This window comes from Xiphophorus hellerii, chromosome 11 (genome assembly GCF_003331165.1).
Source record: "Xiphophorus hellerii strain 12219 chromosome 11, Xiphophorus_hellerii-4.1, whole genome shotgun sequence".
Taxonomy (NCBI): domain Eukaryota; kingdom Metazoa; phylum Chordata; class Actinopteri; order Cyprinodontiformes; family Poeciliidae; genus Xiphophorus; species Xiphophorus hellerii.
Window position 1 is genome coordinate 27,267,198 of NC_045682.1, and position 26,072 is coordinate 27,293,269.

Sequence of the window (26,072 nt, forward strand, 5' to 3'; positions counted from 1 at the left end):
CATCTTCCACCAATTTTGATCTGAATCTGGAAAGAATCTGCTGGAATGGCTTCCTCAGAGTAATTTGTAAAATAATAATAATAATTGATTACACTTGGTGATCAATAAAGATCAATTGCAAAGAAATCTAATAAAACACATTGTTTATTGACCTTTTGATTGACAACTTGGGGAATGAGAATATAAAAACGTCATAATTTAAGCACACTATAAATAAAAAAAATGCACATAATTTGTAGTCAATATTTTGCTGTAAGTTTTGAAGAAGAAACAATATAATTCTGTTCCAAATTACAGTGAGAATTACAAATAAAAAGCTGTTACTCAAACTACACCATAATGCATCAGACAGCGTGGGAATAGTTAGTAAAACATAAAAGTAGCACATCTACTGTACAAACGAATCACATCAATAAGACTTTGGTTCCTCTGTATCTTCAATGCTACTTAATTTGAACAAGTAGTGAACATTTTCACCATAGAGCTTAAATTCAACTTATAGTGCTTTAAAGAAACCTTGTCTGAATCCTGTCTGAGGCGGCAGACAAAACTACTTCAAAAGAGATGTGAATTTATGAAAATAAAAATGTTGATCATGATATTCATTAGGGTTAAATTCAGAATTGTTGTCTTTTAATCGTCTGATCAAATGAACCAGGGTACTGAAAATAATGACAGACACTGAACTCTCCCTCAGCAGATGGATGTCGGTTCCCCTGCAAACCACTTTTTAGTCGTAGAGACATGTTGAAAGGTTTGGCACAATGTGTCTGTGTTGCAACATTTAGCCTAAAACAAGCACTAAGGAGGGTAAGCACAGACATGAAGGAGGCTTCAGTCCACTTCCGTCAGGCCGCATGGTCTCCTGAACTCTTGTCCGCGCTCGTGTATCCACTTGTTCGACACTATTCACACATACAAAAAATAAAAGTGGTTTAAATGGCATCTCCTGTGATCAGGAGAAAATGTTTGAAAAACAGTCATTCTCTGAATGGTTCTGATTTGTACAGGAAAAAATAAAACACTTCTTAACATAGAAACCTTTACACAATGTCACACCTTGTTGAATTTGTAGGTTTACTTGTAGTACAAAGAAATTAACAGTCTAGAATTATTATGGTCTGTTTAAAAAAAGAGAGTGCTAAATTGGTCTTCACTTGAAATAATCAGGAAGAATTCAGATTTGCTCAGACCAGTAATGTGTCCAGGATACATACATATTACACATGATGTTCCTTTAAAAAGGTTCTGAACTCAACTTGTTGCCTGTCAGAAAATTTCAAATTAAACTCCTCTCTCCAGAACTTAATCACATAGAAAACCTGTGGAGGGAGGAAACTTTGAGTTGCGAAGCTAAATTCTAGATACATTCAGGATTTAGAAATTATACGTAAAAAGAAGGGAACCAAAGTCCCTGCTTTGATGTGCACACACCTGGAGACCAACTTAAAAAAACATCTGACCTCTTGTCAACAATTTTTTTGCAACCAAGTATTAAACCACATTTTGTTGAGTAACAGAAAGCTTTATTTTAGGTTTTTGTTGATATCACTCTCTTTCAAGTTCATCAGGTGACTCAACAGCTTTACTGTCAACTTCCAAATATTCTTAGAAATTTGTGCTTAAATAACCACTTCAGCACCTGACTTATAATGACAAGTGCCTCTAAGACATATCAGTAGTAATTATTCATGGCCAAATTGTACATCAGAGAAAAATATACAAATCTGAAGGTAAAATGTGTTGGACTGAAAACAGCTTTTTGAGTGAACTGTCAAAGTGGATAATGTAAAATCTCTTCAAAGGTTGGGATTAGAGTAATTGGTGTGTAAGCATTAACATCTAAAAATACAGGACCTGAGGGGCAGGAGTGGAGTCAGGTGTGTAGGTTATGTAGAACTAGTGTAACTCTGTTGCACTGTCAATTCAACAATATACATAATATACAGTAAAACAAAATGATCATTTTCAGACCCATATTGCTATAGACCGAGGTTCAGACAACATAAACTAAGAAACTAAACTGGGTTGTCTAATTTTCTTAATTCTATAAAGAAGCTGTGTTTGCAGAGCAGTTCCCTCAAACAGAACCAGCCTTTTTTAAAGTCACCGGCTCTGATGCTGCTACCCCAACAGATGATGGAAAATAAAACACACTCTCCTTAGGACTGCAATCTGACATGCTACCAAGCTATGATGTTTCCTCCACAGCAAAGCTGGAACTGATGGTGGATGTGCAGAAACTTCCAGTTTGCAGGTAAAATAAAAATCCTTGTGCTGGACTGCAGTGCAGCAGCATTGTGGCAGAGTTGTGTAATATATTTGCGAGGTTCCAGTCAAGCTGGAGCTGGGTTGTTTTGCTATGACAGGAATATACTGTGTGGTCATTATGGGAATGTCTTGTAGAGTATAGAGCATCTCAGATGCCAGGAAATTAGCAGTGAAAATCTATTTTAGACAACCAATACTGTAGCAGCATCACTGACTCCTTTCACAATTAAAGAGCTTTTCTCAAATTAGTCATGATCCAGTCATGTTTGAATGAGCTGCAGAGACCTTTGAATGGTCCTCATCAGTTGTGGAGTCAGCTTAATGTGTGTCAAAGACATTTTAATACGTCCTCAGAAACCAACTCACAACTGTTAAATGAAGAGATCTGAACATGCTGTGTTTTAGTATCTAATAGCACAAACTAGTGATGCACCTAACTTTAATCAGCTAATCTTTTATTTATTGGCAGTAACCAGTGATCTGCTGTGAAACCACTAAAAAGATTCTTTCCCCTTTTTACTTTATTACATAGAAATTCAATTCAGTTCAGTCATTTATAATTTTCTCACAAATCTAAATTCACCATCTTACCCCATTTACTTCCTACAAGAACTGGACAGGCTGCATGTCTGGTCCTGTAGTCTCCTTCTCCACTTCTGAAGAGGTTATACCAGAACACTGATGTTCCCTGTAGATACATTTGTTTCAGTTTTTTTATTTATTCAGTTCAGTTTTATTTATATAGCATATCTCTCAAAAACAAAGTAAAATCATGACAGATTCAAAGTTAAGAAGATACATTCCAATTGATCCTTGTGATAAAATAATGCAGTCAAGTTCAGTTTTTATTCAACAAAGAAAGGAAAACATATTGTAAAAGGTACTGTTTATAGTAGAGATTAGAACAAGTTTCATTATCAGAATTATTTGGTAATTACTTAAATATACTGCTATCATCAGAATCTTATGAAGATTTTTTGCAAACTTTGGAAAGAAGAAGAAAGAAAAACTTACATTCAGTAAAACAACAACAACAAAGACCAATAAAACAGCGATTTCAAGTTTTGTCACCTTTCTTGGCCAGATTGCAGCTCCAAAGTCAGGGAAGACTGTCGCTCCTCCGGCCGCAACATCACTCATCTGTGAACCAACAACACAATTACAAATGAGCACTTAGAAAACTTTACCACCACAATAACAACACTATGAATATACTTATACCCTCTAAACAACCATTTAAGGTATTTTTAACTTTTTCGTCCTCTCAGACTGATAAACATTTTTAGTTAAAGATAATGGAAGAATTTAATAGACTGACATTCTAAAATTCAGGTTGAAAAAGATTTAAACTTCATCTGTTTTTGCTGAGATAGAACATTTTTAATAACTAGTGTTTTGTGTTTTCTAAGGGTTTGCTTGCAGTGTTACAGCAATGTTACTGGTATGCTAAGAAATTGTAATCACTTCATCCAAGAGTGAAGTTGACATTTATGTCAAATGAGGACAGGAAGGATTCCTGCTCATATTGAACTGTAACTTATAAATATTTGTCCCTCTTCCAGGAGAATGAGATCAGTCACAGAACAATTTTATCTGAAGTTATTACAAACAAATCTGATCATTTCTCTCACTGAGAGATAATCTTTACAAAGCAACACAAATTGCTCCAAATCCCACAGTGGAAATTAGTTGTTCTAAAAAGAGATTTTGAAAACTGCTACGCCATTTTTCAAAACATTTAACTCACATACAATTTAAAAGTCTGTAGTCTAGGCTTGTTGCCATTGGAGTGTAACATAAAGTTATGGCACTTCCAGACCAAAAACTTCGTGCTATAATCTTGCTGTAAAGTTACACTTCATGGAAGATACACACATTTAATGTAATACAGCAGACCTGGGAGTAAAACCTCCCTGAGTGCCAGACACAGTTTTCCTGTCATCAGATGGTAGATCATTTATAATATAGATTTTAAATTTGTTTTCATTCAAACCACTTTTTGCGTGGAGGAACTCCTGACTCCAGTCTGCAGTGGTTCTCTGCACAGCAGCAGAGTTCAGTCATTGATTGATTGGCTGTGTGTGGTTTACTTTATGATATGATTTTGGTTGTAATGGGTACAGAAATCCTTTTCTGCATTCGGCATCTGTTTACAACAAGATTGCCCGCTTGTTGCTGTCTCTCAATTTATCCTAAATATTAAGTTTAGATCTGTACTTTGTTTTCACAGAGGCAACGACAGAAAAGCCATTCTCAGAGGAACACAGTGGCAAAAAGGACACTAAGGCAGCCTGTAGTGACCCAGAGCAGATGTTTTTTACCCTTCTGTGACCTATATCTAATCTTTTCATAACAGCTTGAACAACACAAATTATATCAGATTTTATAAATGCGACCCAGGCATTGTTTCAATCAGCAGGTACAGCGATCAGTGAGCTCCTGCGGTTTATTAATGTTGTCTCTCTGAAGGGTTTCCTGCTTTCAGTAATTATCCATTTTTTTCCTAAAAAACAGTTATTTTGTAAGAGGTCATGGTGTAATGTTTCAGTTCTTCTTTTTCACTCACAAGGTTTCCTACTGTCCACTGACAGAATTTGAAGGCATAAGACCCAAACCACCTGTCTTAATTTCTTATGATATACAGTGGGGTGAAAAAAGTGTTCAGCCCTTAAGGATTTTCTTTTTTTAGCATGTCTATCATGTTTTAGAACATTAAACCAATTCAAATGCTAGTCAATCCCAAAATACAGTTTTTAAATGAAGATGTTTATTATTAAGGAAGAAGAAAATCCAAATTTAAATGGCCCTGTATGAAAGCATGATTCCTCCCCAAATCTTACAATTGGTTGGGCAACTCTTGGCAGCAACAACTTGCAATAATTTGCAATGAGTTTTCTACAGCTGTGGAAGAATTTTGGTCAACTCATTTTTGCAGAATTGCTGTAATTCATTCACATTGGAGGGTTTTCCAGCAGTTTACGGTCATGCCACATCCTTGTTTTTTTACTAATATTTACATGGTTTGATGTTCTGACATACTAAGTGTGACAAACATGCAAAAAAGGGAAATCAGGAAGAAGGCAAACACTTTTTCATACCACTGTATTAAATACAAACATACCATAATATTGTTCATAGTGTTTTATGGAAGAGGACCTCTCATTTCGGTCTTTTCTTAATCTTAAACATTCCTAACCTTTTTTTTTGACTCCAGTCAAAAACAGGTTTCTATCCTCAAAAGCTCACTCTGAGTTTCACTGTGCTTTCTGCTGCGTAAACATGATGGAAGAATAGCTTGTCTAAATACCACCTGAATCATCACAATCTCAAAATATCAGTTCCACCTGTGATTCTTCTTGCCAAAGAAAAAACAAAGAGAAGAACTAAGGCTTTGACAATGCCCTTTGCCCCGCCACACCTCCTGTGAGAATAACATGGACTGATTTGGGAGTTTTTGACACAAGGGAAACCACAACCAGTTAAAAAATAAAATGATATGTAAAATAGATAAAACCCCACAAATACAAAATAGGGCACATGAAATGAAAGTGTTATTTGACTAAATTTGATTTGTGTGAACTATAGGCAATATCTGGAATAAAGTAGGTGAAGTAGAATAAGAATCTAATGAAAAAAAGCTGTTGTCTATAATGACAAATATGTCTTGTGCAAGAAAAACACTGGAAAAAGTCCTAGTTATGAGGAGGAGATAAAACTTAATGGAATAAAGCTGTGATGAGTCAGTATGATCCAGAGAGCAACACAGGGATTGTAAAATTATTCCTTTTCTCTTCACTGGTTGGGAATGTTCTGTTTAGTCTGGAGCCATTTGAAAAACATGAAGTCTGTTCTGCTTTTTATTAGTTCAACTAAATTACTGTTGAAAAGAACATATAGCAAAAATCATTTTAACACCGTCAACAATCAGCCGGTCAACAATCAGCGGCGACTGAATGCTTGTACTTACGTAATTTAAAAATGTCGCCAAGCGATTTCCAGTGCCTAACCTTTTGAAAGCATCAGGTTCCTCTTTCTATAAAGATAAAATTTAAGAGAAAATTCAAGATAAAAACAAGACACATCATTACTTACATAATTTAGGAAGGTAGCAAGTCTATTTCCATCGACCTTGAGACTGATGTCAAAGGGGCGCTGCAACAGATGTTTATACGTTTAACTTATTATCTGAAAGTTTCACTTGGAACCTGCCGCTTAGAGCACACACTGCATTCAAATTATAGTTCAAATTTTGTATTCAAATGTATCAATTTCGACCATATAAGTTGTCCTCATCATACAGTTTTCTTATAGAAGCATACCTTGCACATTATTTACTAAAATAATGGAAGAAAATGTAAAATTAAAATGTATGGCTCCTAATGGATTTTAAGTTTTCCATGATACAGATATTTTCAGTTGTTGACCCGAAAAATTTAAAATATTGATCATTGTTTAATTAAAAAGCTATCAAATCTTTTTGATGTCTAACAGGAAATAGAAATGCTGCAGAGCCAGTGAGGTTTCATATCTAGTAAGTTCAAATTTACTAAAAGTAACTGTTTAGCATGCCTTTAAATGATATCCAGGGACTTTTAACCATCAACAATTTTGTGTTTTGCAAAAGTATTCACTACTTTTGAACCACATTTCGTCACATAGCAACCAAAAACGTACAATGTATTTCATATAGTTGACCAAAATAAAATGGTGCATAATTGTGACTTGAATATACCCTGATCTGAACGCTGTAAAGGTCTATAATATAACATAATATATCATAACATAACACATTATAATATAACATAATATAACATAATATGTCATAGCATAACACATTATAATATAATATAACATAATATATCATAACATAACACATTATAATATAATATAATATAATGCTCATAAATTAAAGAGAACAATAAAATAACACATCCTAGATCTCAATTAATTAAATATTCTCATTGAAATACTTTATTATTAACACAGTGAATTTGACTGAGATGAAAATAACAAAAATCCTCAATATAAATTACAATTATTTCACCGTGGAGATCTGGATTTGGATTCATACTCAATATGAAGGTAGAAAATAACACGACAGGCTGATGCAACGTCAGTGAACATTCCTCAGTCTAAATGAGGCTCAGCAGTGTGTGTGGCCTCCATGTGTCTGTAACTTCCTGACAACGCCTGGGTTTTCTCCTGATGAGGCGGCGGATTTTCTCCTGACGGATTTCTTCCCAGACCTGGACTAGAGTCTCAGTTAGCTCCAGGTCAGTCCATAACATCAATGCCCTCATCATGCAGGAACTGCTGACACACTTCAGCCACATGAGGCCTAGCATGTGCAGTGATCCAAATAAATGCCTCCCCACAGCATGACTGACCCACCACCAAACCGGTCATGCTGGAGGATGTTGCAGGCAGCATAATGTTCTCCACGGTGTTTCCAGACTTTGTCACATTTGCTCAGTGAAAATGAAAGGGACTAAAAGTTCAACCAGAAAGAACGAGAACAGAGAAATAATCGGTGTCACCGCCTGCAGAATCACTCTTATCGGGGTGTTTTTGCTAATTGTTTCTCATTTCCACCTGTTGGGTTTTCCATTTGCACAACAGCAGGTGAAACTGATTCGCAATAAGTGTTATTACCTAACTGGTTCCTCAAAGGTGTGACTGATTTGGAGTTACATTGTTTTGTTTAGGTGTTCCCTTTATTTTCTGAGCAGTGTATAATACAATGGAGACTAAATCTGAAATTAATTATTATGAGAGCAATTTTCAGATTCCACCAAACATCAAAAAGTCACTAAAAATGAAACTCACCCTTGAGAAGTCAAAATGTGGCTCGTATTGTCCTCCAACTCCATAGTTTGCAACCTGACAAGCCATTTATAGAAAGTTAAATAACCGAAAATAAGAAGTGATAAGTGATAATAAAGGACAATTACCTGGAGTAACTCTGCAGTTTGTACCGTGAGGCCAGTGATGTCTTCTATTCTCTGATTAACTCTTTCGATCACAGGGTCCTCCTCTGCCTCCAACCATGCACTGAAGACAGAAACACAAAATGTATGCAGACACACTAAGTGCTCAGTTAAAACTTAGTGGACTGCTTATCCAAGTTTATTTCAACTGTTAACCTTTGTAAACAAATAACATGGATAAATGCATGTCTGGATCAACCTTTACCTTGTTAAGTAGAACTGGTAAAGAACTTTGGTCTAAAATAAATTACAATCCACTTATTAAAACAGATTTAAAGTTTTATATACAGGTTGGTAAAGTGCCTGGTTAGTTATTTTGTCTGGTTTTGACTGTATTCTAACTCTGCTGTTGGACAAAGCGAAGCCAGCTTAGGTTTCATGGCTATGGAGTAGGAGTGTTCTGTGACTCTATTCAGAACCCATCCCTGGTTCTGGACCAAAAAAACCACAAGCCTGACAAACCACATTGTTTGGTTCTATGATGGCAGAAAATAATCTGGTGTAATCAAGCCGAGACATTTACATCATAATGACTTAACAACCGCAATTTATTTGATTTCTAAATAACCCCAGATGTATTAAGTTAATTACACTCCTATATTTTACTGATGTTTCTTTACCACATCATTTGTGTCTTTTTGAACTAGTTCTTTGTTATTTTTTGTTTTTGTTTTATATCCTCATCATATAAAGACTTCATATATATTATCCATGTACTGTATCTGATCTATTGGACTCAATATTCAATTGCTTTCAATTTTTTTCATCTGTTTCAAACTGCTCTGTGTTTCACTTACCTCTCAAAGAATTTTGCTTTTCCATGCAAATTATCCATCAACATCTATTAACGTTCAGCAGTTTATGCTGGTAATAAATATTCATAATTCTCACATAAATTCTCAGTAATTTTTGGTGTCAGTCTTATTAAAAACCAGAGCAGCAAACCAGCGTGAAATCAGATTAATTATTATTGAAGCAAGTTAATCTGAGTCACAACGTAACAGTTGGCTCAAACGTTTGATGCATTTCGTTGTGACTCTGAAAGTTTAACACTGTTTGTTTGCTACATAAAAGGTTGCATTTTATAATTTCCACAAGCAGATATGCAGTAACAATGAGTAAGAGCAGAATATCGACAAGACATCATGAACACATTTAGAGAGTAAAACCAGCAGAAGGGATCCTACATCTTTATTACTGACCTTTTGGACACTCTGTAGTTGGCTGTGGTCAGAACTCCTGTTTTGGGATCACGAACAGTAGCTCTGGCAAGCTTAAAAAACAACAAAAAGCACAAAATAAACATTATAATAGAGGAACTCATCTACTAGTTCATTTGCTTCCACACTGGTTTTAGGTTGCATGTTGATTTTCATCTCATTCAAATGACAATGAATCCATCCAACTCTAAAACCATTAAATTACTTTTAAAAAAGTAACGTAACATAACTTGATAATGTAAAGAAATGCAAATAAGTAATTAATGTTGTTTTTCAATTTTCCGACACCCTGAAACTTCAGTTTTCTTCAATTCACAAGGGTATCACTATGCTTTTGTTAAAGCAGGATGATTGTGCTCTGGATCAAGGGCACAAAGAATTTTTTGGTTGAGGTAAAAGACTCATGCATCACTATAGATAATAAGGAAAATCACAGGATATTGTACAATTGTTTATCTGATTACAATTCCACTCCTTTAAAGTTAAAATGTTTCTTTTGATCTGAGGCATGTAAACACTTATTCTCCTGAAGAACAAAACGGAGCTTTTTATTAATCTGAATAAGAAATAATCTGTAAATTATGGCTCTTTGTAACGTCAAGTTACCAAATTATTTATATTTATTTATTTCCTGTTTACAGAAAAGGCTATAGCGATTTAAACAATTCCTTCAACAGATAAGATCGACATCTGCAGGTCACCTTTCCAGGCAACCACAGGGTGAAACGCTGACAAACAATATCTGACTTTTATGGAAGCAAAGTCAGAGAAAATCTGTACTTTTAATTCATTATTGTTCATCTCACCCTGGGTTTAGCCAGCTCTTTAATTTTTTCAATTTCTTCATCTGACAGCATCTCCAGGTAGCGAACAATGTGGGGGCTGTCCCACTCGTCCTCTTCCTTCATGGGCTTCAGCAGGAGACGAGGGTTCCCACGGCCATCTTGGTAGCGACAAAACAAACGACTCCTCCTCGCTTCAGTCTGGGAGAAATGCAAAAAACTAAATCTAACCATATAAAATCACCTGTAATGTTATGTTGAGGAATATCATTTAACTGTCTTTCTGCACTTTACTGAAAATATTCCAGTAAAACGTTTATTTTGTCATGATTTGTGTTTATTTTTCAGACAAAACATGTGCAAATAATTTCGCATAATTGATTAGTGTGAATACACAACAGTTTAAAATTAGTAAGTTAGTATGATATCAATTTAGCAGGTTTGCAAAGTGAATTTTACTAATAATATTTAGCATTTTAATTTGGGATTTCCATCTATATTGTGGAGCTAAATTTACCAGAATGTTTAAAAGCAGCAGACATCTACTCAAACTCTTCATACTTCTTTATTGTCTCTTAATTTTAAATTTATTACAAATCAGGAAGTTATTTAGTGTTCACAAACATTTTCAGTCAGTCAAAAGACTGAAAAAAACATTCAGTTCAGGACTTTTGAAGAAAATGGCAGACAGGAAATACTGGAGCAGACTTATACTTGTCTAAATTTGGTGTGCTGAAAGACAGAGACTAACACTTAAAGACCTTGTATGTCTTCAAAATCACAAGTAACAACAATTAACCTGAAACAGGTGTAAAAAAATAACTGTAACTATAGTAAAGTCATGTCACAACCTCATTGGATGATAAACAAAACAGGTGGGGCTCATCCATGTGTTGACAGTTATTATTTTATCCTTAGAATAAATTTTTCTTTAAAAGGTTTGGTATATGTTATTCTCCATTTCTATTGCATGAAGTTTGTTGGGATTGTATAGTCTGAACACAAAGGTGAGCTCCACTCTTATTTTGTTAAACCAGTAGGGTTCACTGAGAGGACTGTGCCGTCCTATCAGTGATTCCTGGACACCTGTTTCAGGGAGCCTGTGTAAACCTGTGACTGGGATAAAGATGTAATGAAAAGTCCAAATCTCACCATCTGGAGCCCCTCTCCTCTGCACAAAGCCTCGTAGGACTCCCTCTCTGGCAGATGGTCTTTCGGTCGGGTGTAAGTCCCCAGCTGGATGGGCTCCTCAGAGGCCGGCTGGTAGGCCTGGTTCATCTCATTGAGCTGTTTGGACAGCAGCCGCTCAAAGTAACGCAGGTTTCCTCCTGCCCTCTCATGGCTGGGGTCTGTCAGTGTAGAAAGGATGCATTGTTAGCATCACAATAAGAAATCAGAAAACCTGCCAATCTGACTAATTTAGGTTTCCCAACTTCCACTATGTCTTCTGAAACAAAGGGAAGCCATAAATCTGACATTGTGAAATGCAAGATTTAGTTGAAAAAAGGGGACAGAGGTTATTTTCATATTTTTTGGGAAGTGAGTTTATTTCATTAAACTCTGCATGGTGTAGATGATCAAAAATGAAACTTAATCTCTTTAGATGTAATTCTCTTTAGATTATTATTTAATAAAATGGATGTTCATATCAAGAGGGAAATGCTAATAATAAAAACTGCATAGATTATGAGAACTTCTCATACATTCAGGAACTATAAAATATAAAGCAAGCAGAAAAATGGTCAGATCTTACAATCAGGCTAACAACTAGATTACATTAGTCGTTTTGATCAACTTTTAAATTTACTGATGGATACTTCATTAAACTTTACTACTTTTTTATCTGCAGATTTGAAAGTTACCTGAAAGGACTGGTCTACCCTCTTGTGATATTTATGGGAAATACATTAATTCTGTATTAAATTAAAAGGTGAGCAAACGGTGGAACAGCAATCTGGCAGACCCTTGTACATAAGTCTTATATAGCAAAATAGTACAATAGTGACCTAAACAGGAAGTTCATTTATGTCAAAATAATCAAATAACTTCTCAAAAGGGTTCATGTTAATTTCATGTACAATTATTGCTGTTATGACCTAGGGCTAGATGATGTCAAGGTAAATCCATTACAATTCTTGGTAGAGTTGAAATAAGTATTCTTACAGAAACATCGGCTGCATTAAGACCAGAAGCAGTTCTCTATACAGGGTTCATGATGGGGCAAAAGAAACGACAAAAATAGGATTTACTTCCAGCACGTGAAACATTATTCATCTGAATAATTCAGACTTTTCCATACTAAACTTTTCACTTCCCCATCATTTATGTTCGCCTTAAGACATAAAATAGTTAAGCTTACCATGAGTCTCTGGCCCACAGTATGTCTACAGTAAAACATTGTAAATTTGTCTTGTATAGTGCTCCAACGGCCAGCAGGGGGCACTAAACATCCATTCATTGTTTATATCTGCCTGTCCATGTAGAGTCTGGTGCCTCTTTCCAGCTGTCATTCTGATAACTTTTAGTTTCTTTGTTTTTACATATGAAATGTTTAAAAACAAAACATTATTAATCCATAGTCCCATATGTTGAAGTGTTTGTTTTCATATGTATATTGATTTCTATGGTCTCCTAATAAAATGTTTGGCAGAAGAACCAATTAGTCAATTTAGAGATGAATAGTTAACTCCCAATAATGCAGGGATTTATGTAATTATCCCACTGATGGTTTATGCATCAATAATGAGGGTAAGAAGAGAGACTGGAGTCCCTCACCACCAGATCTGGCCTAAAGAAGAAGAAGAAGAAGAATTACTTTATTCATCCCAGCAGGGAAATTATTTCGCAGTTACAGCAAGAATTTTTTATACACAGATTAACACACACACGACGGGAGCTGCGTCTGCAGGCAGCCAGCTGAGCCGGCGCCATTTTGCTTATTAACAATAAAACTGCAATGTTTTACTTTCTGCTAATCGGAATGAAATGCACTGAAAGCAAAAGCTAAGGGGAAAAACTGACAGTTTTCTGTGTGTGAGCTGTCCTCGGAAATTAAATGTTCATTGAGTTATTTTTACTCTAGTTTCTGGCCCCAAGTACATCTGCATCTACTCTAGTCAATTCCTTTCACCAAACGTGTAACCAAGGACACCACAGCTCTAAGTGAATGACCTGCAGCTGTCCAAAGAGCCTACACAGCAGAAATAACAGATTAAAACCACAAACCGTCACAAAGCCTGGACAACACCCTGCTGCACTAGCATGAAGCTAAACTCTGATCACAGGGTGGTTTGTGATTTAAGAATTAAAAAGACCCATCTTTACGTCATGGTGGCTGAATCGGTTTATTTTCTCACGACTTACCGACGGCCACAAGGCGGCGCGTGAGCTCGATGGCTCGAGGTATGTCACCCATTTGGTAAACAGAGTAGCTGAGGTAGTCCAGGATCTCTGCCTTGGTGACCACAGCTTCCTCTCCGTCGTCCAGCTGTTTCAGCGCCTGCTGAAACCACAGAACAGCATGGTAATAGTCTGCGTCGTTGTAGGCCGTCTTTCCCATGTCGAAGCAGTCATCCACGCTCAGGACAGCGTTAGAGTGAACACCTGTAGGATAATCATTAAAACTGTTAAAATGTCAAGGTATTTTTAGCAATACTTAGAATAACAGTTTATTCAGGCCTGTTTTCATCTACTTTCTGTTTTCATCGACTTCTCTAACTTCATGTTTTCTCTGAAGTGGTTTTATTTGTATTGAATAAGAAAGAGAGAGATTATCAGTCCCTCTGATAAGCTGGCAAGAATACATGATTCTAGCTATTTAAACTATTTACAATTAGGTTAATAAAATCATTTACAACTCGCTGCCAGAACAGATAACCTCTCTCCACCAGCAGCTACTCCCACATGCAGCTTTGGAACATCTGTAGATGTCAGAGGTTTGATTTTTAGCTCCATGTCTTTGTACTTCATAATACTTCTGGTTCAACCTGCTGCACTTTTAATTTCAACTGATGGCTGCACTAAATATGATCTTTTTTATTTTTTATGAAAACGTACACTTTAGGAGAACTCTTTCTCACTATGGATATGTTTGTCTCATTAAGGGGGACTCAACCTTTCTCTGATAATCTTACCATCAACAAAACTGTTTTAATATTGCTACTGACTGATATCTGGCCCCTGAAGTTTGAGCCATTTTCTTATTGTTTATCCACTCACCTGCATGTAATGCCTTTGACTCATTAATGGGTCACTTTTGGTCATTAATGTCAGTATGGTAGTTTAACTTTTTTTTATCATGCTGTGACTAACAGTTGTAGTACTCTCAACATGGTAGGTAATATTAAAACAGCAAGATAAATGCAGGTAACCATGGCAACAAGTGAGCATTTAAAGGCCGGTCATCTCTTTCTGCAGTCATTTACTGTGTTTACATCCCAATAATCCTCTACAGAAAGGTATTAAAATAAAAAGAATATGTTTTAGTTGGTCAGCTTTTGTTTCTTGCCAAATTGTTTCTACCTCAAACTGTTCTGCATTTTCTGGCTACAGGTCATTTTCAAAGCAACAGTAACTAATAATAGACTGAGGAGATTTGGACGGTGAAAACACCAATAAAGAATCAACCTTTATAGACACAAATACACACTGTTACACAACCGTTTCCATTTATTTAATTACCTGGCAGTTTTCCTTTGGAGAACGCTTCTGAATCCAGTTGGTACGTGTCCTGAAGACGCATCAGAGCCTTGGCAGCACCGGTCTCATCCTCCGCATCAGGAAAGTACTGCCTGTGTACGGAAATGTTCCCGATGAAACCTGTGAAAACAGCATGGCTGTAAAAATTCACAACTTACTGAAAGAAAAAAATGAAAACAATAACTTAAAATGAGTCCATAAAAGCAGCAGTACTTCTTGTTTGCCTCCTGCAGTCCAGTGCTTATAAAGCCAGTATGTCATGGGAGAAGTATGATGCGACTGCCACTCCTGCATTAACTTTCCCAGCTGGCTTTTATATTGCTCAGCTCAGCTGTGGAGTTGCGAGTTCATAACCAGACCTACACATGTATCTTGAGAAGATTGAACCCAACTGAAATCATTTTCACCTCTTAGACCTAACACACACAGTGTGGACGTGGGAGCAAACTAAATTATCTACAACTTATTTGTGAAACTATTAGCAGAAGCCTAAAGTATTTAGAGGGTTTAGTACAGCTATGCTCCATAATGACTGTTTCATTACTGTCCAAGTGAATCTGAATGAATAAGAAATCATCAGAGCTCATTTGTTTCAGACGTTTCAGTAAAAAGGGAAAATTGCTCAGATTAATTACAAATTTATTGACATATTAAGAGCATGTATTTTTGTTATGGATCACAGCTACTGAAAACCCAAAATCAGAATAGGATGGAGCAAAAAAAAAAGGGATTTTCATACATGAATGGGGAACCACAGGGGGGACTGCTCAAGGTATGTCACCCATTTGGTAACAGTTGGGGTAAGCCACACAACATCAAAGCTAAAGGAGCTAGCTGCTCACAGAGAGCAGTATCCAAGCAAATAACAGAACGTTGAGCGGAAGGAAAAAGCATGGAAAAAGCAGGAATAACCACAGCCTCAGTGCTGGGGACTGTGAATCAAAACCAACTGAAATGTTTGGGGCTGATTCACAACACGTAGACTGCAGCTGGACTGGGTCCCGTCATCGCATACAGATGTTTCTACGACATGGACCAAAATGGTCAGTGAGAATTTCATAATGTTTATACCTGGACGGTTGCTCAGTGATCAAGAGTCCTCTTTTCATATGAAGGAAGAATGTAAAACATAATGCAAGTTGCTAGAGGTCTGGAAATATTTGCATTTTCTGAGGAGCAAAATTTTGGACTGTTAATAGTTGTGAGGCATTCTCAAAATCAGCAGAAATCTAAATATTATACTTACTTTCAATTCCAATCGAATTCTAATGTATTAAGATGCAGCTCTCTATTAGCTTCATCTTTAACTAGATCTGGTAGCGTGCATTTTTCCTTTACCTAACTTGCTTTTCAACTAGTAAGTAAAATGTACATACATGTGTTTTGCTCAGGACAAAACATGGATGTCAGATAACTTAAAATATAACACGCCAAACTAAAAGACATTTGGTACCAAGTGGTGACATTTCCAGGATTTGCATCAAGCCCATTAGCTGAGCAGCCACGTCAACAGACTCATTTTTAAGCTCTGTTTCACTGTCTCACACAGATAAAGGCCTGTGTCCTAACATGCACACACACCCAATGTGAGAACACGGCCAAAGTATGCTCAGATGAGGAACAGCTGCAGTCAAAACAACTTCAACAGTTGAACAACTTCAACTGTTCATTGGGGAAAGGAACCTTTGAGCAAAGCTGCACAGCAGATATTTCCAGTCTGCAGCCAAGGCTGGGATGGCTCTGCTTACATCCTTCTAGATTTTTCCAGTTTGCAGCTCCACTCTCTCTCTCTCTATCAGGCAACATCAAAGGGAGCAAATGCTGTTTTGCACATTAAATGGAAAACATTATGTCAGAAAGCAGAAATACTGGATTCAGATGTGGCTACAATAAATTAAAGATGATTAAATCTAATAATCTAAAGAAGAATTGTTGGTTAGTTACTAACTGTGTCACATAAGCAGTGGCAGCTCCTCACCATCGGAGGGATTCTGAAGCACCAGGCTCTCCAGTTCAGACCACTCAGTGTTGAGCCTCTTCATCAGTTTGTAGGCGTTCACTGGGTGGGCCAGGTAGCCCTCAGGGTCCGAAGTGGCTAATCTTGTGAGAGCATCGAGTTTGCTAGCCCAGCTAGTAAACAGAAACAGAAACAATTTCTACTTCAACAAACACATTGGCAAGAAACCTTTCACAACTGTGATTCCTATGTTCATAGGTTTGTTCAATAACTCTCTGGGTCTCATTTTAATTTTACCTTTATACTGCCTGGTTAAAACCCTTTTTCATCACAACCATAACTATGTGAGTTAACAATTATTTTTAGATAATTTAGATATAGTACTTGCATATTTGATGCCACGTCACATAAAAACATAAAATCCGAGTTGGAAAAAACTTTTATTTCCTCACTGTAAAACTCACAGACATGAGTATGAAAACAAATCACTTCCATAGTATAAAACGCATACTGTAAAATGTCTAACACATATGTACAAATATAGCAAATAACACAATTGTGTAAGTTTATTTCTAAGAAAATTAAGAGACAAAAACATGCGTACATTTCTTCCACTTCTATGCATCTCTTCCCTAATAACTTGTTTTTAATGCCTTTTTGCTGACTTTGGGATAAATATTTGTCTACCTGGATTCACCCCAGGATTCCATGTGTTCGCCAGAACAGGAACCTGATCCAGCATTACTCTCTGTTCGCGCTGTTACTTACACAACTTTCCTTCATAACTTCGCAATAAAATGCCCATTCCTATTGGTTGAATATGGAATATTTCCATCAATAACAGAGGAAGCCTCATGTTGTTGGGAATTTTTGCAAGAACACTCTTCATGTCCCCAGTGTTAAAGAATAAACATGACAATATTATTGAGAAAAAAATAGTTTAATTAATTTAGAGTAACTGTTTTTACTTGATCTGTTGAAGTGTAGATTTTAAAAAGTTTAAAATCTACACTTTAAACATGCGGTGAAACACACTCAGAGAAGCGGCGTCTTGCTGCCATATCATCTAGAATCAGACATGTAAAAACGACACAAATATGCCTCCATAGACTGAAGCCTTCACAGGACAGCTGCAGTTAGATTAGACTGAATTATTTAAAACCTTGGAGGTTTAGTAAAGGTGGCTGGTTGGGCTAAATTTCTTTAATTGGTATCAAAGTAAAGAGGACTGAATGCAAATACAAATGGTTTTATGTTTCATTTTATTTTTTTCTTCACAATTAAGCTCTATGTTGGTCTACCCAGGAAAAGCCTCATTACAGTAAAATGAGGTCTGTGGTTGGATCATAAACAATGTGGTAAAGTTTAAGGGTTGTGAACTTAAACAAAACTGTATAAAACTATACTTCATTTAAAAATAGTGACCACTTAAGGTCACAGGGTTTATAAAGTACCTTTTGACAGCAGTCAGTTTAGACTCCTCTGCTTTGATGTATTCTCTCAGAGACTGGACCAGCTCCTTTTCTGTGTGGATTAGATCAGTCATTTGTCCTGCAGAGACAAAGATGTATACATAATCTTGATTAGTGAAGTGTTTCAACAGGTAAAGGTACCATCATTACTCTGTTTTTTTATTAAAGCTTTACTTTATCTTTTAACATGGATTTCTCCATGTATATCCAACTGGAATTAAATAAATCCTCAGTTCCATACTGTGAAGCAGCAACAGTGCAGCATTGACCAAACCACAACTGAAAACTAATCCATAAACCGTTGAGGAATACAGAGTTCATTTCAGAGTCATTCAGCTAATTTATAAAGGCAGAACGCACATAGGCAAAAATGTCAAACACACAAATCAATGAGGAAAAAGCAAATGTAATGCACAATGTACAAGATTTTTTTACATGACTCTATTATAAACATGCAGTACAGAAGTATCAAAATATGTCATGTCTAAATTAGGTGAATTTATTGCCAGATCATTTTTCCATTTTGCCACATCACATACAAGTATTTATACCTAAAGCAAAAAATTAACAGCCAATCCAGGTGATTGGCAAAGATCGGCCTCATGGGTGACTGATCGGTATCGGAATCGGCAGCGACAAACCTGATAACTTGATATTCTTCAACATGAAGAGTATGACGAGGTATTTGCAAGTAAATCAAGGAAAAAAATGTAAAAAGCAGCATTTTAAAACAAAGAAATAAGTTAATTTTTAACCTACCAATGGAGGTAAAGATCTCCCCATGTGTAGACCAGCAGCAGCACAGCAAAACCCAGGAGATACAAAACGCATGGTTCCTCATTTCGTCCAGTTCAGTAACCTTTAATAACAGAAACAGATCATATTATATTGAGAAGACTGAAAAAAATAACACGTTATAGTTAAAAATTACATAGGGAGATTTTAACATTTTTAAAATGTTACAATTATGATTTTAAAATACAAGTTAAGGATGTTGTGTTTCTGTATCAACACTGCTGTGTTTAACACAGTTTATATGTCCAGTTCTGCATTAAATTACCAAGAAACAAAATAACTCTTAAAAATACTTCCAAATAAAAACTTGTTTCATCTGCAGGAGAGTTGAACAGGAAATTTTCTCATTTCACTTTTCACCTGGATCATTTACAGAAATGTCTGTGGAAGTTTTTATTGTTATTTCTTTCTTTTTATAGCCACCAGATGGCTGTTGATAATGTTCATGATAAAATTCAAACTTTGCAATAAACTAGAACAGACCATAAAAAAGGTCCAACCTCATTCCAAGTTCCACATCTGACATATGGATGAAAACTGATAAGAGAAAGCTTAAACCAAGTAAATAGTTGCGTTTCAGTATAAAAGCTGCAGAAAAATCCCTTGTTTCTGTATTTTAAATGTTTTTAGAAGCTTCAACTCTTTTCTGGGCCAAAAGGAAAATGTCTGAGCTCTTTGTTCATGGAGCAGAAGACAGAGAAGTTTTCCTTGTGAAAGTCACTTCAAGTGTCTGTTTTTGCCTCACCATGGATCTCAGCAATGACTGCATCAACCATCCAAACACGTACACACTGTTACTGCCAAACACCGCCACACATACTTCTGTCTGCACAACTCTATAATCAAGGATTTGAGAAAAACAAAAATAAGAAGCAGAATAATGTTGCTCCTTTCTTTTAACAGAAGCCATTTTACAAACAATTCATCTGCTAAGAAAACATGAAGCAACTACTTTTTGCAGGCAGAATGTTGCAAGTTAATCCATAAAGAAAAAACAGTGATTTGAGGAAGATATTTTGAAGGAGACGGCAAATATAAGGTGCTTCCTGAATGAAATTGCAGGGTACACACTTGTAGAGGTCTGCCAATGATACTATCAGTCCTTTTGTAAAAGGAAACAACTTTTCATCCCGTTTCACATAGTGACAAAAATAAGCATTTTCCTGGAAGCCATACTAAAGAATAATCAGGAACTGGAAGTAGATAAAAAAGGTCTCTGATAAGACATAAATAAAGGCTAACATAAACTCTATTCATGCCGGTGCAAAGACAGAGTTCATTACTGCCTTCTTCTATTTTAAATGTCTCTACAATTATAGTTATTACAATGGAATGTGCCACAGTCTCTTGGTGCGAATGAAGGTCTAAAAATCAAATATCTAGACCATTTTTACCCTCTTTTTTGAAAGACCCTGTCTTCTTCAGCATGAAGAGCTGCACATGTGCTTTAAATCAAGTTTCTAAATACAATTGATTTAATTGTTTGACTTCTAAAGCTTTATTTGCTTTGTGCATTTTGCAACAATACAAAAATAAAGCCAGAGTGCAGAAAGATCATCAGTTTCACCAACAGAATTTCACTAATTCAGAAATTAATTAATTACACAATGATGTTTTTTTTATTATAGTAGCTTACAGCTAATGAAACCCAAAGATGTGTCATATTCTACAAATATTGCTGCAGTTTACACATAAATGACTGATGTGCTTTATAACAGCTAAGATGATTTTATGAAGTTAGAGCTACAACAATCTCCATCTGTTAAATGCATTTAACTTGACTGGTTCATCTAAATAGTGCTGGCTCAGATCATTATTACCATAGTCCTAAAATGGAAAAGAAGTGACCAAACACCCCCTCCCATCAGTAATTTACACCCACAATGATTACTCAGCTCAAACATAGTCTCGCCTGTTGCTGCACGCAGCAACACCCATGGTCACATTCCTGAAGCAAACCAGCGTTGCAGATATTTCTGGGTTCTAACTCCTTCCTGACATTTCTGTAAATTGTCAGGAATAGCAATAGGTAGTGAGGTAGATATGATAAACAGACACGGTTGGCTTTATTTTCAACCAGTTGTACTTGGCCTCTATTTTTAACAATGAGTCACACATTGAGAAAATGTTTTTCCATGTCGTAAGTCTGAGTGGAGGTTAATGTGTCACACGTGTTCCTTAAAGAATAAACCGAAAAAAGTTCTGAGTATAAAAACAGGGATTTCCCTGAACAACCTGCTGGATTCCTTCTCTATCAGGACGACAACGGCGAAGTGGCTGACACAAGGGCCGAGCGGACAGAATCTGAGGTAGCAGCAGGGTTTGGGGATCGTGAAGAACAAATATTTTTTCCAACAGTAAACATTTTAACATCTGCAGCAAACACAGAAAGAACATGACCCCTGTCTCTGTAACAGCTGGAAATAACATCAGAGTATAAACCATTAATCTTCTGCCTCCCAGTAAAAGACTAAAACTTGGATCAAAAAATATGTTTCTGAGAACATTAAACAGATCTAATGTCTGAGATAAGAGGACACCAAGCAAACACTTCCTTCACCTTTCTGCAATTTTAGGAATTTACATCACACTCAGAATAATTCAATAGTTGAAATTGAAGACAAGAGTTCATCCTCCAAGAGAGAAATGATGCTGCTACGTCCCGTCACTGTGTAAACAAAGAGTGATAAAGAGCAGCTTCTCTCCTGACTGATGGTAATCACACACACACACACACACACACACACACACACACACACGCCTAGAATCCTGTGTGAAATGAATGCATGTACTTCAGGACAGCAGACATGTTGATACTGTAAACATGATGACACAGTTTCAGATTTTAACCTTTCTTAGCATTTCATTTTCACCATGATTCTGAAAAAAACAATCCTATTGAATTTAGATTAGTTTTAATGATCTCGATTTATTCTTCAGACTTCCAAAGTGTGCTTTGTACTATGTAGTTTTGTCTGTTATACCACACTGCAAAGGGAAATAACTGTACAAAATTATGTCAGATTTATTCCTCTTTTTTGACGCCAAAATCATATTTTTCAATGGTATTTTACTTGACTAGTCACTGTGCTTATATTGAATAAATACTGGGGTTTTTTTGCAACTTTTCAACCACCATTTATCATCGAATTATTCATACGTACAGTTTTTCATCTTCAAGTTTAGAAAAAACTAGAAAACTATATTGAATATGAAAAAGGCACAAAATGGAGGGAACAAATCAGGGAAGGTGTCAACTGCCCACTCAAACCTAATCAAAATACATTATAAATAACAAAATAAAAGAAATAAAAGCTCAGTCAAAAATTAGGCAAAAATGCCTGAATGTCCAGGGAAAACAAACAACTGTTGTGATTTTCACCTCCACTAAACTTTTGCATGAACATCTACTTTGTTATAAGGTCATTTTACAATGAACTTTCCAGAAACACTGCACTTGTCCAGAAAGGAAGTGAGCATTTCCTGACCAACGGACGCAGTAAGGCAAGAAAACATAGTGGATTACATAATTGGCTGCATTTTGATGCAAATGGCATTCAGATCAGTGTTTCAAATCTGTTAATCTCATATCAGTTTACAGAATCTTCTCAAAGTCAAAATATTAAATCAGAGACTCAAACCTTGTTTAAATTTACATGCAGGCACCAAACTGGACATGAGCACAGCCATGTTGTTCTAAACACTTTCCTGTGTCATGGCAACACTGATAACAAGATGCAGTAGTAAATATAAATCAAGCCGAAAAACATTTGATGCCGTGCTTCAATATTTTTAAGGTTAGCAGGAGAATTTCATTCCCACTGTAAGCTGCATTTCTAAATCATCCCTCTAAGAGTGTGCATGTCATCGGCCTTTCAGCCTAATCCCTGCTGACAGATTGATGTCATCTTTGCTTTTGTTGCCTCTATATAATGTGTGTGTTCCAGTGGTTGCCACAGTCAATTAAAATCATTGTAATTGGCTGGAGGAGAAGAGGGACAACACCACCGTGGGGCATCACTTACCTGAACACACAGACCTTTATACTGAAACTGGGCTCTGATGACATTAAGCCATGCACTCAAAGTGAACAAAGCCTGGGCTTTTTATGCCCAGTAAAAAAGTAGAGAGTAAGTTTACTCTCTACTTTACAACACTTTGTTCAGACAGAGACAGTTTGATCTACGACTGGGGGACTATCTGAGCAAAAACTGTTAGAACTTTGACAATTTACTGGTTTGCTGGATTACTTTGTTCAGATATTAAAATCTCAATAAACTTGAAACACGTTTAATAGAAAGGGAAAACCCAATTGTATAACATTTTTCACTCTATTTTTTCTCCTCGTCCTTGTCTAACTGTCAGTATCTTACCTCTTAATGCTACTTGGTACCTTGTACCAAAACTGATTTACAAGCTATTCAGGTTCTTATAGCTAGCATGTCCGCATTGAATTTCATTTTTAAAACTGGGAAATGAAAAACATATTATCAAGGTATAAGTATATTTAATTCCCAATAATGCAGTGTAGAATACAAACTGCACTCAGCACATCTTAAGGATGACACTGAATGAATGGAGCGTGAGCTCTGCTTTTATCAATAATTCACTCTGCACATTCGCAGGCATGTTGACCTGCTGCATCAGTAAAAATTACATTAATTTAAATTTTGGGGGTTAATGAAACATTTTCAAACATATCAGATTTTTGTGGTATTTCCACAAAGCGGTCCTTGAAAAGTCAAACTAACAGCAGTTGGTTGTTTAAAATACCTTCAATAATGTCACGGCTTTTGGTTTTGACGAGCCACACCAAGATTATCAGTTCTACCTCCTCCTCCTCCTCCTCCTCCTCCTCCTCCTCATCCAGGCCAACTCTTACGAAATGTTCTGGCCCTGCTTGACACTGTTGAAAATGTTCTGCTATCATTTCTCAGGAGAATTCATCTGGCATGTAAGAATAACCTGAGTGTTTAGTAAATTACATATTTAAAGTTTCCTGGAGTATGCTGGATTTGGTAAAAAGCCTTCCTCATCATCTCTTCACCTGGGTCCGAGCAGACCCGGTGACGTCAGCCCCGGTCAGTTGCTTCTAGAAAAATCTTACAACTCTTGTCGCTCTGTAAGCCGCCAGTTTGTCTGCTTGTACTCGCATCTAATGCACTCAATAAAACATGTGCTAATGTTTCACATTAAAGCGTGTGTGTGAGAGACGGTGTGAAACGGTTCCCCCTCTACGGGAAAAGAGGGGGACTATCAGAAAGTTCGCGCAAAGTTTTGAAAGTTTCCTCAAGTCTGCTGAGAAACATTGTAACGCAACAGTTTCACTGGTTCATATAACGACGCAACACACACCTCCGAAGTAAACACATACATCATTACATATTAAGTATTCGTTGAACTTGAACCACGTAACGTTTTTGGTCTGAAATGTTCAGAAATAATCCGAAACATCGCCTGTTTTACTCCCCAGAACAACCATCACAGCATGTTCTGGAGGCAGAACACGCTCAGCGATTCAAACGATGTAAGGAGAAGCTTGTATGGCAGCAAATAAGCTGATAGTGTAGGCTTACCTTCTGTTCACCTCTGGTGTCTTTAAAAGGAGACTGTCACGCTTCCTTGTGTGGACGAAAATCCACTTGGCACCCCCGGGGTTATGAGCAGTACAGAGGGAACGAGTTTGGAACCGCTGCCACGTACAGAACAGACTGGAGGATTGGACCGTAAGTACAGGAAGAGATGCGCAGGGACATTGTGTACCGAGAGTTTCCCCCTTGTGCTGCGTTTGGGTGCAGCTCCTGAAGTAAGAAATGTGATATTGAAGTTCAACTTACAAATTTAAATATAAAATTTACATTCAGAAGAAAGTCAATGATTTTTTCTTCTATAAAATTATTGCAATAGTTTGCGTCTTGTTCTTAAACACAGACATAGTCATATATTAAAATTACATTTAGTTTTTAGATACTTAATGTGGAATAAATAGGCTGCTCTGTTGTCAAAGCAGCATAATCAACCCTTTTGTTGGTTTATGTAACTGGATGTTCCAATCAAAAACCAGTAATGCAAAACAGATATAGCCATGTTAAACTTCTCATTGTGTAAAATAATCTCCGTTTTTGATACATGTTTATTTTCCATGTTGGTCTGGTGCTGCAAAAATGACAATCCTTAAGGGGAAGGGTGTACAGAAACAACAGCGCCTTCTGCAGTCACAGTTCTTTTAAGTTATTTGAATAATAAGTCACATTTTCCACTTCTCGCTGCCTGTAAATTTTTCTATTAATTTTCACATAATATAAACACCCTCAACCCAAAATACTTAAAACAAAATTTGTGATAGCAGTTCAGTTCCTTAAATGTATATTAATTACTTACTTTAATTAAATTATTGAATGGTATTGCAGCATGAGATATAGTTTTAACAAAATACCATTAAATAATTTAACCCTCACATTTGGAACAACCTCTATAAAGTCTTGATTGTAGATAATATGTTTTTAAATAAATGTTAAGAATATATATTTTTAGTTAGGTTCCCATCTAACTTTAGTTCTTATTTATTATTTCAATGATCTGTCAAAACATTTTAGTAAGATTTCTCTTTATTTGATTCCATTGCATGTCTAACTTGATCTCAATGTCTGATATTGTTCTTTTGATGTAGTTTTTAACTACAATTAGAAGAAGAATGTATTAATCATAAACGAATGCCTTGTCTATTTCCCCTTATGCATATAATTTAACAAAACAGCAGATATTATTATTATTAGAAGTAGTAGTAGTAGTAATAGTAGTATTTTTTATTCAATTCATCCATTTCTTTCAAGTTATTTCTTCAAATAGGATCAGTTTCTTAAATTTATATTTAGTTTATTCTTTAGTTG

The 26,072-nt window shown here is 36.2% G+C and overlaps 1 protein-coding gene across 4 annotated transcripts; it reads right to left on the bottom strand.

Moving 5' to 3' along the window:
* Positions 1 to 126: 126 nt before the first annotated feature.
* Positions 127 to 24,908, bottom strand: p4ha2 (procollagen-proline, 2-oxoglutarate 4-dioxygenase (proline 4-hydroxylase), alpha polypeptide 2). Of its 4 annotated transcripts, none has more exons than XM_032576419.1 (16): positions 24,759 to 24,908; positions 19,147 to 19,246; positions 18,370 to 18,466; positions 16,937 to 17,088; positions 14,941 to 15,078; positions 13,624 to 13,863; positions 11,413 to 11,609; positions 10,285 to 10,461; positions 9,461 to 9,531; positions 8,223 to 8,322; positions 8,098 to 8,151; positions 6,400 to 6,423; positions 6,239 to 6,304; positions 3,343 to 3,411; positions 2,863 to 2,959; positions 127 to 905 (listed from the first exon to the last, which is right to left on the bottom strand). In XM_032576419.1, the coding sequence occupies exons 2-16, from the start codon at positions 19,226 to 19,228 to the stop codon at positions 835 to 837; spliced, it is 1,635 nt and encodes a 544-aa protein (XP_032432310.1). In that variant the 5' UTR covers positions 19,229 to 19,246; positions 24,759 to 24,908; the 3' UTR covers positions 127 to 834. The 4 variants fall into 4 exon arrangements, with proteins under 4 accessions (XP_032432310.1, XP_032432311.1, XP_032432312.1 ...); XM_032576420.1 differs by lacking the exon at positions 24,759 to 24,908 and adding an exon at positions 21,418 to 21,513; XM_032576421.1 differs by lacking the exon at positions 6,400 to 6,423.
* Between the last annotated feature and the right edge of the window lie 1,164 nt (positions 24,909 to 26,072).

What these genes read in the sequence shown, in the direction of transcription:
- p4ha2 (XM_032576419.1), bottom strand. Translation starts at nt 19,228, where the DNA reads ATGAGGAACCATGCGTTTTGTATCTCCTGGGTTTTGCTGTGCTGCTGC. An exon ending in GGAGATCTTTACCTCCATTG is followed by an intron (nt 18,467 to 19,146) that starts GTAGGTTAAAAA and finishes TTGTCTCTGCAG; the next exon opens with GACAAATGACTGATCTAATC. An exon ending in CACATTTTGACTTCTCAAGG is followed by an intron (nt 6,424 to 8,097) that starts GTGAGTTTCATT and finishes CATCTGTTGCAG; the next exon opens with CGCCCCTTTGACATCAGTCT.